Consider the following 12529-nt stretch of genomic DNA (forward strand, 5'->3'; position numbering starts at 1 on the left):
GTTTCTCAACTATATAGTTAAAGGAAAGTTAAATCATGTGTAATTCATCCAATCCATATTCATTTTTGCACCTTCTTAAAGGTGTGTTTTAATTTGTAAACAATTTAATCATTTTATCACTCACATACCACCAAATTTGGTTTTTAGTCTGAGTTAAGGGCAGGACCTATGCTATGCGATCATGGTCAGGCCATGCCTCTCCGCTAGCATGATGATAACTGAGCTGTGAAGGAAGCCTGAAGAAACAAAATGAATACACATATTCATTTAGATACAACATTATTTGTTTCTTCCCACTAGAGACTATATGAATTAATCATTATTTTGGTACTAATTTAAAACCATTCTAACATATGAGTGCCCTGTTATTGATTCAATTTATACAGTATCAGCTATGTATACTAAAGTCAAGTTTGCAAGTCAGATGCAAAAGAGGAAGACATAGTCCTTAAAGCAAAGCAATTCAGAGTCCAGGGAAAAATAATATGAATAAATAGTAATACCAACATAAGAAAATACAGTAACAGATATTTGTTATATAAAATAGTATACACATGTATTTGGTTTATATGTAACACGTGCTTATTTTGACATAAGTAAAAACTTTAAATTTTAAATTTATAAAATGAAAACATGCTCATATAAATAATAAAAAAGAATTTTATAGATTTTTTATGTATTCATCCCGCAAAATCTTCATTCACAAGCAGTCTGTGGGTTAGTATAGTTTCATGATCAAATGCCCAGGACACAAATATAAACATTAGGTGAAACTGACCAAACACTATGTTCTATAGAGCAAATTAGCACTTGCTTCACAAGCAGCAAGTGTGTCCATCTAAAGAAAATAATGTTTGTATGAGAAAGATAGAGCTGGTGTCCAAATTATAGCAAAAAGATAATAATTATGGGCAATTTCAGGGCCATGTCAAAGAAAATTATATGAAAGAGAAGACATGAGGAAGCCTATTTTCAAGCTGCAGTGATGTCACCCTGCAAACCCTGGTCTAATCAATCACAGAAAATATAACTAATTGAAAAACCAATTATAGTATCTGAGAAAACAGTCTTCTTTTCCAAGGATTCTACTTGAAAAATATTCAGAAACCTTCCCTTAGTATGCTATATAAAACCACCCTGAAAAATGGGGAGCAAGCAGGGAATTTACAAGTGGCTGCTCTATAAAAGTTCGAATCAGACTTGTTTCAAGCCTAGTAGGTATAGCCAGAGATCCTAAATAAAGATATGCATATGGAATAGTTTCCCCAAGGCACAAAGTAGTGGTATCCTTTAATTGCCCATGCAAGCAACTGTTGCTACCGTTAAGGAGATTTTAAGCTAAAGGGGACCTATTTATTTCTCTCTTGGACCATTTGTCATCTCTTGACTTCCAATCTTGCCCACCACAGCTTCCTCTTTGGAGAAATCAAAGTGATGGAGCTTTCCATCGTACTTAGAATAAAATACAGTCTTTATAATGGTGCACAAGGTCCTATGGAATCTGCATCCCGGAGGCTCCCACAACCTCACCTTCTTCCACTCTCTTCTCATGGCGGGCCTCCGGGTGCCCCATGGTGGTCCAAGTCTGTTCTTGTTCTGGGGCCTCTGTTTCACCTGAACATGGTTGTCTCCCAGCCTGCATTTGGGTTTGTGTCACTGGGTCATCTCCTCGATGACAAGTAATTTTCTCTGACATACATCTAAAATGGCAGCCCAAGTCACTCTGTATCATATTTTTCTTTACTTATATGGTATAATTTTTCATTTATGGTGTATTATCTTTTTATTCATAATGTAGCTCCCTAATTAGAATGCAACTTCCCTATGGGAAAAGATTATAATATTCACTACTGCAGTCTATGATGCCCACAGTAGTGCCATATAGATCAGGTGCCCTAAAAGTATGTTTTAATAAATAAATTGACTCCATCATAATTCTAGTCCAGAAAAATGAATTCAAAACAGTCTACTGATTTTGTTGAGTTGACTTTCTAAAAGTCAGAGTTTAGCCACTCTGAAGATAATACAAATCATCTATTAAGAATCTATCAATAAATGATAAAAATAATCAGTTAAGCAAATGTAAGAATAAAAGCCATGATCCAGAATTTCTTCAGGCTTGCGAGAAAGCCAAGTAAGGTAAATGTTATAAGCAGAATTTTAGCTGAGGCAGGATATAAACCTTCACAGTCAGGCAATGCACTAAAACAAGGAAATTTCTCACCATATTAAAAAATAAAAATTTCCCAGTGTAAAAAGAAACTCACAATGTGGAGGAAACAAGTGATATTTTTGGAAATAATCATTTCTCTCAGACAAGGATTACATTTTTCTTTACTTTTTAATGGATGAGCTACTATTCTTTCTATATAATATGAGAGTATGCTATGAGGTCTGTATTAGACATTGTGTTGGTCTAAAAACAAATACATAAATAAAATATTAACTCTATCTTCAAGGGGTATTACTTTAGCCAAGAAATACGCTAATAAGTAGATATACTAATAAGTAATGTAAAAAGCAAAAATAAACCCATACATGGAGAAAGGTACAAATAAAGTGTTCTGGACTTCAAATCATGGTGAAATAGTTTCTGTTGTAGAGGGAAGTGAAAAGAAGTGAGGTTACACATCAAACAATCTCAAAAAGTCTGCTGAGAAAATTCAAAGGGAATGGTTGCATTGTTATTTTGGTTGATGTAAAAATTTAATTTGGACATTTGTATTTTGAATACATGACTCTAAACATGGAAAAAGGAAGCTAGGAGATACTAAAATGTTGTTTTCTCATTTAATTAATTCCTATATTATCTATCAAATTGGTATAATATTTATTTTATTTACATGGAATATTCTTAGAATCTAATCTAACAAATTTTATTAAGTTGAGAAGTTATTCAAAACAAACATTTAGCTACAATTTTGATTAAAATGTAAATCAGTAGTTGGTGCCTACTCACGTACAACTTCACATGAAATACAAGCGTCTACTAAAACATATATTACAACATTGCATTATACAAAATAGCTCACAATTGTTTTTAAATTTTTTAATGTTTATTTATTTTTGAGAGAGAGAGAAAGACAGGGTGTGAGTGAGGGAGGGGCAGAAAGAAAGGGAGACACAAAATCTGAAGCAGGCTCCAGGCTCTGAGCTGTCAGCCCAGAACCTGACACAGGGCTCGAACTCACAAACCACGAGATCATGACCTGAGCAGAAGTCAGATGCTTAGCTGACTGAGCCACCCAGGTGCCCCCAAAATAGCTCACAAAAATTAAGGCTTATGGGAAAATAAGACTTAACCAGATCACTCAAAAATCAACATAACTAGAACTCTTTAACATTCATTTAACATAATATCATGTTCAATAGATCATTTACAGCCTTAAACAGTGGAAAAACGCTTCCTGTTTTAAGGTATTCTATCGGAAGGCGCTCATTTCTAAATATCCTTGCAAAGAATGACCAGTCAAAATAGCACAGTGTAGACTTTATCATTAACGATTTTTAAAACAGGGGAGAATATTTTCTTAGCTTTAGATTCTGAAAGGCACTTAACTCATCAACACTTGCCCTAAAGGATCTTCACCGTTTTTTTCTTGAGGTTTTCAGATATTGAAAAGATGTTCGCTTTAAATTGTGAGAAAGTTCCTGCAACTTGCTAACAAGGTAACAACAATCCAATAGGAGAATGAATGGGCAAAAGATCCAAATGAGGACTCCAGAAAAGTGAAACAAATGGCCAATAAGCACGGGTGAAGGAGCTCAGTTTCAGCAGTCATTAGGGAAAAGTATCACAATGTGATACCACCACACATTCACCCGAAAGGCCCAGATTAAAAAGACTTAGGGTGGGGGGGGGCGCCTGGGTGGCTCAATTGGTTAGGTGTCTGACTTCAGCTCAGGTCATGATCTCGCAGTATGTGGGTGTGAGCCCTGCGTCAGGCTCTGTGCTAACAGGTCAGAGCCTGGAACCTGTTCTGGATTCTGTGTCTCCCCACCTCTTTCTCCCCCTCCCCTGCTCGCTCTCTCTCTCTCTCTCTCTCTCTCTCTCTCTCAAAAATGGATAGGGGCGCCTGGGTGGCGCAGTCGGTTAAGCATCCGACTTCAGCCAGGTCACGATCTCGCTGTCCGTGAGTTCGAGCCCCGCGTCGGGCTCTGGCCTGGAGCCTCTTTCCGATTCTGTGTCTCCCTCTCTCTCTGCCCCTCCCCCGTTCATGCTCTGTCTCTCTCTGTCCCAAAAATAAATAAACGTTGAAAAAAAAATGGATAAATGTTAAATAATTAAAAAAAGAAAAAAAAAGACTTGGGATTCTCAATGCCAACTATTGACAACTAGCATTCTCATACACTGCAAGGGGGAATGGTAAATGGGTACAACCAGTCTGGAAAACTATTACACGAAAGAATCTCATGAACAAAAAGTTGAGTAAAAAAAAGCCAGACACAAATGAGTGCATCCTATTATTCAATTTATACAAAGTTCAAAAGCAAGGAAATGTCATCATGGATGGTGTATCAACATCTGCATGATAATCCCATAAAGGCTGAATGAGAAATGACTAACATGAGGCATGGTACGTGCTTCTGGGGGTGGAGATCTTCTGTCTCCTGATCCGGTTATGTGGGTGTGTTCTCTTTGTGAAAAATCCAACACGGTTCTGTGTACTCATCTGAATGTATATTACATTTCATTAAAAGTTGACAAAGTGGCATGCGAGGAAAAAACCTACACAAAACACTGTGAATGAAGTTCAACCTCAAACCAGCATCATTCACGGAATGATGATTCCAGCATCAAGCACGGAAAAGGTAATTCACCTTACAGAGACGTACTTTTTAGCAGAGCCGACTGTAGTACAACTGAAGTTCTTATTGCTTATTTAAGAAGCTTAAAGAACGAAAACTGCGCACGCGCCCTGTTGCATTCTTTCCCCTCAACAAGGCAAGTGCTGGCAGGGCTGAATTTCTGCAGGTTCGGCGCATTTTTGCATTTCCAGTTCTTGCTTAAGAAAATGATGATGATGTGACAAAGAAATATCAGATTATCATACCCTGACATACTTCCGGAAGTTGGAAATCACACTTTGAAAAGAGCACCTTAAAGGGCAGAGCTGGAGAAAGGACTTCTCGTGGGACATGACCCTTGATTTCAGAGTAATTTTCTCCTCCAAATTACTCAAACTTCATAATTACAACCACCACTGTAATCATATTTCAAACAATTGCCTTCAGTGGAGATCATCGACACTTTCAGTTTGAATTAAATCAAGAAAATTTGGCACACTCTGGGCTTCCTCAATTCTCCCTGTCTGTATATATATATATATATATATATATATATATATATATATATATTCATGACAATTTCTAGTGGTCACATTTTTATTTAGCAAATAAAAAAAAATTCACAATTGTTTGAATACCAAAAATAAAAATAAAAAAATAAAGCAAACTCAGAGGTAATTCAAAATGAAATTAGAGATAGAGAAAACAAACTCAAAAAAATTAAAGTAGGAATTTCTTAAAATGATGAATACAGTATATAACATATACAGCCAAATACAAACAAAAACTCTCATACACACCCCTTTACTTTGCTGAGGTTTAATATAACCACTAACTTGAAAAGAGCTAGGGACGCCTGGGTGGTGCAGTCAGTTAAGCGTCTGACTTCAGCTCAGGTCATGATCTCACAGTTTGTGAGTTCGAGCCCCACATCAGGCTCTGTGCTGACAGCTCGGAGCCTGGAGCCTGCTTCAGATTCTGTGTCTCCCTCTCCCTCTGCCCCTCCCCCACTCGTGCATGGTCTCTCTCTCTCTCTCTCTCTCTCTCTCTCTCTCTCTCTCTCTTTCAAATGTAAATAAACATTTAAAAACTTTGTAAAGAGAAAAAAAGAGCTACCAAGAGAAGGGCACAATAAGCATATACATTTCTCCTGGAATGCAGACCTGGGTGTAAGTGTGGAAAATTCAAAGAGGAAATATTCATCTTGAACTTCCAAGCCAAATGTAAATAGGCTACAATTCTTCAGAGATAGTAAGAGGTCAGAATTTGCCTAGAAAGAAGTTCAAGTTATATTACTGATCCAATTCAAAGATAAGAAGTTCCCACAATAAAGGAAGTTAGAGTCATTTAAAAATTTCAAATACAGTTTCATTCATTCCTTCATCATTGAACATGTTTGCTATGTACCAGGCACTATTCGGTGAACAGAACAAAAGCCCCTTCCCCTTCCTTCCCTGATGGAAAGCACATTCTAGAAGAGGACCCAGCACTAAAGAAGATAGACAAGTAAAATATAAACAAAGGTACTGAGTAATAAGTGGCAAAGTTAAAAAGAAAGTGGAAAAGGAAGATCCGAAGTGATGTGCACATGGGAACATTTGTGTTCAATACGGCCAGGGAAAATCTCATTGAGAAAGTAATACCCAGGTCCTATGAACCATTAGATATCTGGAAGAAAACTATTTCCAGCAGAAGGTAGGTAAGTACAAAACCTCTAAGTTGGGAGTGGAGCAAGCTGACAGTTGGCTGCATGAGGCAGGGGGCTGCGGTGTGGGATGCAGTGGGGCTGGGGAGTAGGTCACCGGAGGCAATCATGCAGAAGCACAGGTCACAGCGGGGAGCGGCTTTTGCTTTTTTTCTTTCCATGCTCTCAGAATTAAGAACAAATCTGTAGTGCCACACTCAGAGTTCTCGAGAGTCTGGCTCATGGGAGTCCCATCCCCCAACCACTTGTGCTTTCTGCCAAAGCCACTGCAGAGGTGCTAGGATCTCCCTGCCCTGAAGATCTCTGGAAGTGCTATTTCCTCTGTCTACAGGACTCTCCTGTCCACCACTTCCCTTCCCACTTTTGGTGGTTTGGCAATTTTAGGCACTGATTCTTCCAGAAAGTCCTTCTATGCCATATTAACGGTTGGCTGAACTGCATGTTTTCCCATGTGTTTCCACAGAATATACTACTACCCTCGAACATCACCTTGATCGTGTTTATACGGGTTTCTTAGCTCCTTAAAGTTATGGAATGGTGCATTTAGCTTGTATCCCTTGTTCCTAACAGGGTTTGGCATACAAAGTCAATACTTGTTGAATGAATAAAGAATGGATCTTGAACAAGGTTCAAATCACTATACAAAAATCTTAATAAAGGGTTGTATGAACTATCAGATCTACATAAAAAAATGAAAGTTTCAGAAAAGCTCTACTTCTGAATCATTCAGATCTTTTATGTCACTGAAACAATTTAGTCTAACATTTGTCCGTCCGCTAATTAAATAAGAAATGCTAACTAACTTAATCAAGTTTTACATAGCCAGAAACTCCCAGTAGAAATGAGATGGGGGAGGTTAAAGCAAGTTAAAGTACAAAGCCACTTCTCTGTTTGTTCTCAATGGCATTACCATTAAATCTTTCTTCCTCTGTCTTCTCTACTTAATAAAATAAAGGCCACAGGGAACCAGGAGCAGGTAATCAAAGTCAAGCACAATGCCTCCCTCTTTCCTAACACTTCTTCCTTTAGTACTTTAGAGAAGAAAAGCCTGGGGAATCAGAAGCTGTCAGCAGGTGAGAGAAACAGGCCTTTTAAGTACTTTGATGTCAGGCTAAACTGAAACCAATGAACCAGTACAAACCTCAAAAGGGTCTAAGAGTCCAGACTCCATATTAGAAAATCAAGATGGGTTAGCAGAAATGCTTCTAAGCAAAATGTGTATTTATCATATACACTCATACAATTGACCAAAAAAAAAAAAAAAATAGAAAATGAACAAATTACTTAACTCTTATTTTATGTTTCTCTAAGGCTTTCTCTTAGTTTTTCTTTAGTTTTTTTAATGTTTTTATTTATTTCTGAGAGAAAGAGAGTGTGCAAGCGGGGAAATGCAGAGAGAGCAGGAGACACAGAATCCAAAGCAGGCTCCAGGCTCTGAGCTGTCAGCACAGAGCCCAACACGGGGCTAGAACTCACATACTGTGAGATCATGACCAGAGCTGAAGTTAGATGTTTAGCCGACTGAAGTCTTAGGTGGCCCAGGTTCTCCTAAAGCTTTCCTTTTGACTCTGATGTTTGGTTATGAGTCAAATTCAATATTGGCATAGATAATACTGTGTAATATACAAATAAGCTTCCTAATCTGTATATTAATTAAGATTCACCAGCGTCTTAGGCCTTAAATTAATAAAATGAAACTGTGACAATATGCCCAAATCATAGGAATAAGATTTTAATCATAGACAAAACCTCATCTAAAAGCTGAAAATGTAAACCTACAATAAAACACAGAGTATACCAGGTTATCGGGAAATTTCATTATCTCTTCGAACAAAACATGGCTTCAGATGAGTAACAAGGTCATTTGCTAATGGAGTTCTTTCTCTCTTCAGGCTCAGTGTGAGCTCTGTCTCTGTTTAATTCATTCTGAAAATAGAGTTCCCACTTACAGACCAATACAAAGTATCCAACAGTATCTTTGTGGCAGTATTTTGTTTTGTTCTGTGTTGAGCTGCCCAGCATTTGAACTTCCCTCTTATTATCTTGGAATTCCTACTATGAAATCAAAAGAGGAAAAGACATCTCTTTCTCCACTGCCTGGTGCTTTAGGCATGTAACCTAAAATTGGCCACATAGGTGTTCCTAATATGTCAATCTAGGAGATTAATTCAAGTCAGCAAGTCTAGTTACCAATTTGTAGGTTCTCCTTAAATTTTTACCGCTGCCCCTTCTCTCTTGGGGCTACTTTTTTCTGAATCGAGCTCTTCAGTCTTCCCTTTTCATGAATTCCTCTTATATTTACATCAGCTGAAGCTGGCATTTGTTGATACAACCAGGCTGAGACCCAGCTTGAGCAAAACTAGTTTAAATTTTCTCTTAATTGTTTGCAACAACTCAGGATTGAGACATTGGATTGTCCCAGTTGCCTTTTTTGAAATCTCTTAGAAAAATAAACAAGAATATTGCTAACATAAAAGGGTATAATTTCAGAGAGTCAAGGAAAGTTGACCAGATTTTCTAAAAATCCAGCACAAACACCAAATAGGTTTAAAAAGCAAAGGAAGTGAATGTGTTTCCACAAGCCCTAACTTAAAAGCAAATGCTTCCAAACCCTACTGTGACACACTTTGCCCAATCAGTAGTTCTCAACTAGTAACCATTTTGCCACCCAGGGGACATTTAGCAAGGTTTGGAGACATTTTGGTCATCACAACTGCTGGAGGGGTGCTATTGGCATCTAATGGTTAAAGACCAGGAATGCTGCTAAACATCATACAATGTACATACCAGCACCCCACAGCAAAGAATTCTCTGCTTTAAAAATGTCAACAGTGTCAAGGTTGAGAAACCCTGCCCTATACTATTATCTCCCTTTAAATCAATATAAGTAAATGTCCCACAGAATATGTGTTACATAGTCCACAATACCCAAATCCTTTTATAATTACTTGTGAAACCTCATTTCCACCCTAATGTTCAAAGAAAATCTCATAGGGTACCTGGGTAGCTTAGTTGGTTGAGCGACCGACTTTGGCTTAGGTCATGATCTCAGGGTTCCTGAGTTCGAGCCCCATGTCGGGCTCTATGCTGACAGCTCGGGGTCTGGAGCCTGTTTCATATTCTGTGTCTCCCTCTCTCTCTCTCTGCCCCTCCACTGCTTGTGCATGTGTGCTCTCTCTCTCTCTCTCAAATAAGAAGGAAGGAAGGAAGGAAGGAAGGAAGGAAGGAAGGAAGGAAGGAAGGAAGGAAGGAAGGAAGGAAGGAAGGAAGGAAAAGAAAGAAAAGAGTGAGTCTCATAATTCATCTGTCAGTATTATAATTCACCCAAGAACTAAACATATGGGAAAGAACAACAAAAAGGAACAAATAAGGGAAAGGCACAGTATGTAAAAAGACCTGTAAAGGGCCAGGAGTGCCTAAGGGCAAGACAGGATCCCCAGGGTGAGGAAGAGTTGTGTTTATGGCAAAGAATATCTGGAAATAAAGCTTGCAGAAATGCTGTGATCAGATTCCAAATGTCTTCTACATCACAGGAGTCTAGATTATACTAAGTGGTAGTAATTTTTTTAAATGTTTATTTACTTATTTTGAGAGAGAGACAGAGGGAGAGAGAGAATCACAAGCAGGCTCCACTATGTCAGCGCAGAGCCCAACACGGGACTCGATCCCACCAACCTTGAGATCATGACTTGAGCTGAAATCAAGAGTTGGACGCTTAACAGACTGAGCCACCCAGGCACCCCTAAGTAACAGTAATTTTTAAGGAAAACATTTTTAACTAGTTGTTCCTTAGGGAGAAAACTCTGGTGTCACACTAGGTGGTGATCTAACGTGAGAGGAGGCTGGTCATCGGGAGGTTGGGAGAGGCTGCTGCACTGGTACAAGAGCTGAGAGGAGCCAGGCTGACAGGATGGCAACATGGGTGGAAGCAGAGGCCAGGAGAGGATTTGAACATATTCTTAGAGTCTTGCTCACCTCTCCCTGTAAAATGAGTTTTCTCCAGTACAATAACATATAAATATAAGGGATAAAAACTCAATTAGTTAATAACATACCTCTATTTTTTCCAATGTGCATCAAAAGAAAAGCAAAGTAACACATGTCAGTGAATTAAGTGAATTAAAGTTTGAACAATATGAATGCGTTTTAAGTAATTTCGATAGCATTTCCAAACAGCATATACAGAAAGTGTATGATATTACCTGCTCCAGAACTTCTTTGTAGGTAATAGTTGCTTTAGTATCAGTAACAGGACTGTCATAGATGATAGCAATCTTATCTCCTTGACCATTTTCAATATGACGATCAACGGCATTGTAACAAATGTTAAGCATTCCTTCCACAAACCTGAAAAATTGGAAGGTAAAGGTTAATAATTCTTTCCAAAATATATTGTTGCTTAACTAGGTTGTATATTTCTAGTTTGGCAGCGCTGCCCTTAAATTAGTGCTTCCCGTGGCACACATGCAATGCCAGGTAATATCTAGAAAGTAGACATTTAAGACGGTAAAGAAGTGACATCTTTGTTTTCATATGTGTTTGCTTTTATGTGCACTAGAAAAAAAATATACCTCACACTTCAAGGCGACAGCTTTGTAGATTTTATTGCTTAGGACGGAACGACAGTATAGACACCAAAATAATCTACGTGAAATGGATGAAATGAATTGTATGTAAGTACAGCGCAGCCCACAGAAGCATTAGGCTGAGAGAACAAATGGCAGACGTATGACTGAGTTTGGGTAACTGCTGTAAACAGACCAGCCTACTGGAAAATTCAATTCTCCTTTAAAAGAGCTACACACACACACACACACACACACACACACACACACACACACATATTTGTTTCAATTAAGTGGGATGCCTCCAATTGCCCAAATGGATAAGCTCTATTCTGCATGTTTGAAATGCTCCATAATTTGAATAAAGTATGGACATGCATATAACATTTTAATTAATTTTTTCAAAAACTTTTGCAATTTCGTACTTTTCATCTCCCAATTTATCAACGCCTTCCTCTGAAAACACAGACATCATGTAGATGGATGGAGATAACGTTTTGAAAAATATAGCTCATTTTTTTTCCAAAAGAAAAAGTTTTGCATTTGCCCCTTCTCTAGGAGGAGAGGATTAAACCAAAGCATATAAGGACAGTAATGGTCTATTTGTCCCAACATCAGGCTAACAAATATCATAACAATGAAAAATAACAGGAAAAAAAAAAACATTGAAGCAAGAAGAAAAAGTCCTGTCAGATAGCAGAACATCACCTTCAGGTCTTCACCCAAAAAGCCCTATGTGAAATGAGGCAGTGAATTAAAAGCAGCTATAGATACAGTGGCAGCATTAAGAAATAACACATAGAGAACGCAACAGGAGGGGGGAATCACTTACTCAGGGTCAAATGACCCTATATACTTCAATAACCCGAATATGACTACCTGACAGCATAGCACAAGGAGCAGTTAATGTAAAGATTCTGAATCACCAAGTGTGAAAGATTCAGTGTTTGTTCAAAAATACCGTCTCTTCCCCTTGCCCCCCCTCCACGAGTGGAGAATACTTCCCTTGTTTGGGGCTCATGCAGGTGACTGTGCTTTGGCCAAAGAGCTGACATAAGTCAAGCAGAGGCATGAAGGCACCTGTGCCTGCTCTCCTTCACCTCTACTTTCTCCAGAAGAGCCTCCGGGTGTCTGTGACTGCTGCCTCCTCGGCCTCGTATCCAAAGCAAATATTTGCAGGTGGAGGAGAGCCCAAGAAGCAGGAAGTGTAGCCCAGTCAGATACATGTCTAGGAGCAACGTTTCCAGTCATCTGGCCCCATGACAACCTAGAGATACGTGGAAATAACTGCCGAATATGTTATGATTTGGACATTTGGTATGATGATTTGACATGCAGCATAACTGTGGCTTTAATTAGCTAACATGCCAAGAAAAAAGATAGTTTGCTCAATGTTTTGTATCAGAAAGAAGAAAAGATGTTTTATGGAATTTTCCCACAAGAATATTTATTTGTATTGTTTTTGGTTTTG

General features: G+C 38.3%; 1 protein-coding gene across 1 annotated transcript in view; it reads right to left on the reverse strand.

Moving 5' to 3' along the window:
- The window catches only part of ACSS3 (acyl-CoA synthetase short chain family member 3), a 154805-nt gene that overhangs the window by 109047 nt on the left and 33229 nt on the right, over positions 1 to 12529 (reverse strand). The window contains exon 2 of the mRNA XM_040491334.1: positions 10696 to 10840. Coding sequence (XP_040347268.1) covers positions 10696 to 10840 — 145 coding nt within the window. The remainder of the gene's footprint in view (positions 1 to 10695; positions 10841 to 12529) is intronic.

This window comes from Herpailurus yagouaroundi, unplaced genomic scaffold (genome assembly GCF_014898765.1).
Source record: "Herpailurus yagouaroundi ecotype Mexico unplaced genomic scaffold, PumYag 182, whole genome shotgun sequence".
Lineage (NCBI taxonomy): Eukaryota > Metazoa > Chordata > Mammalia > Carnivora > Felidae > Herpailurus > Herpailurus yagouaroundi.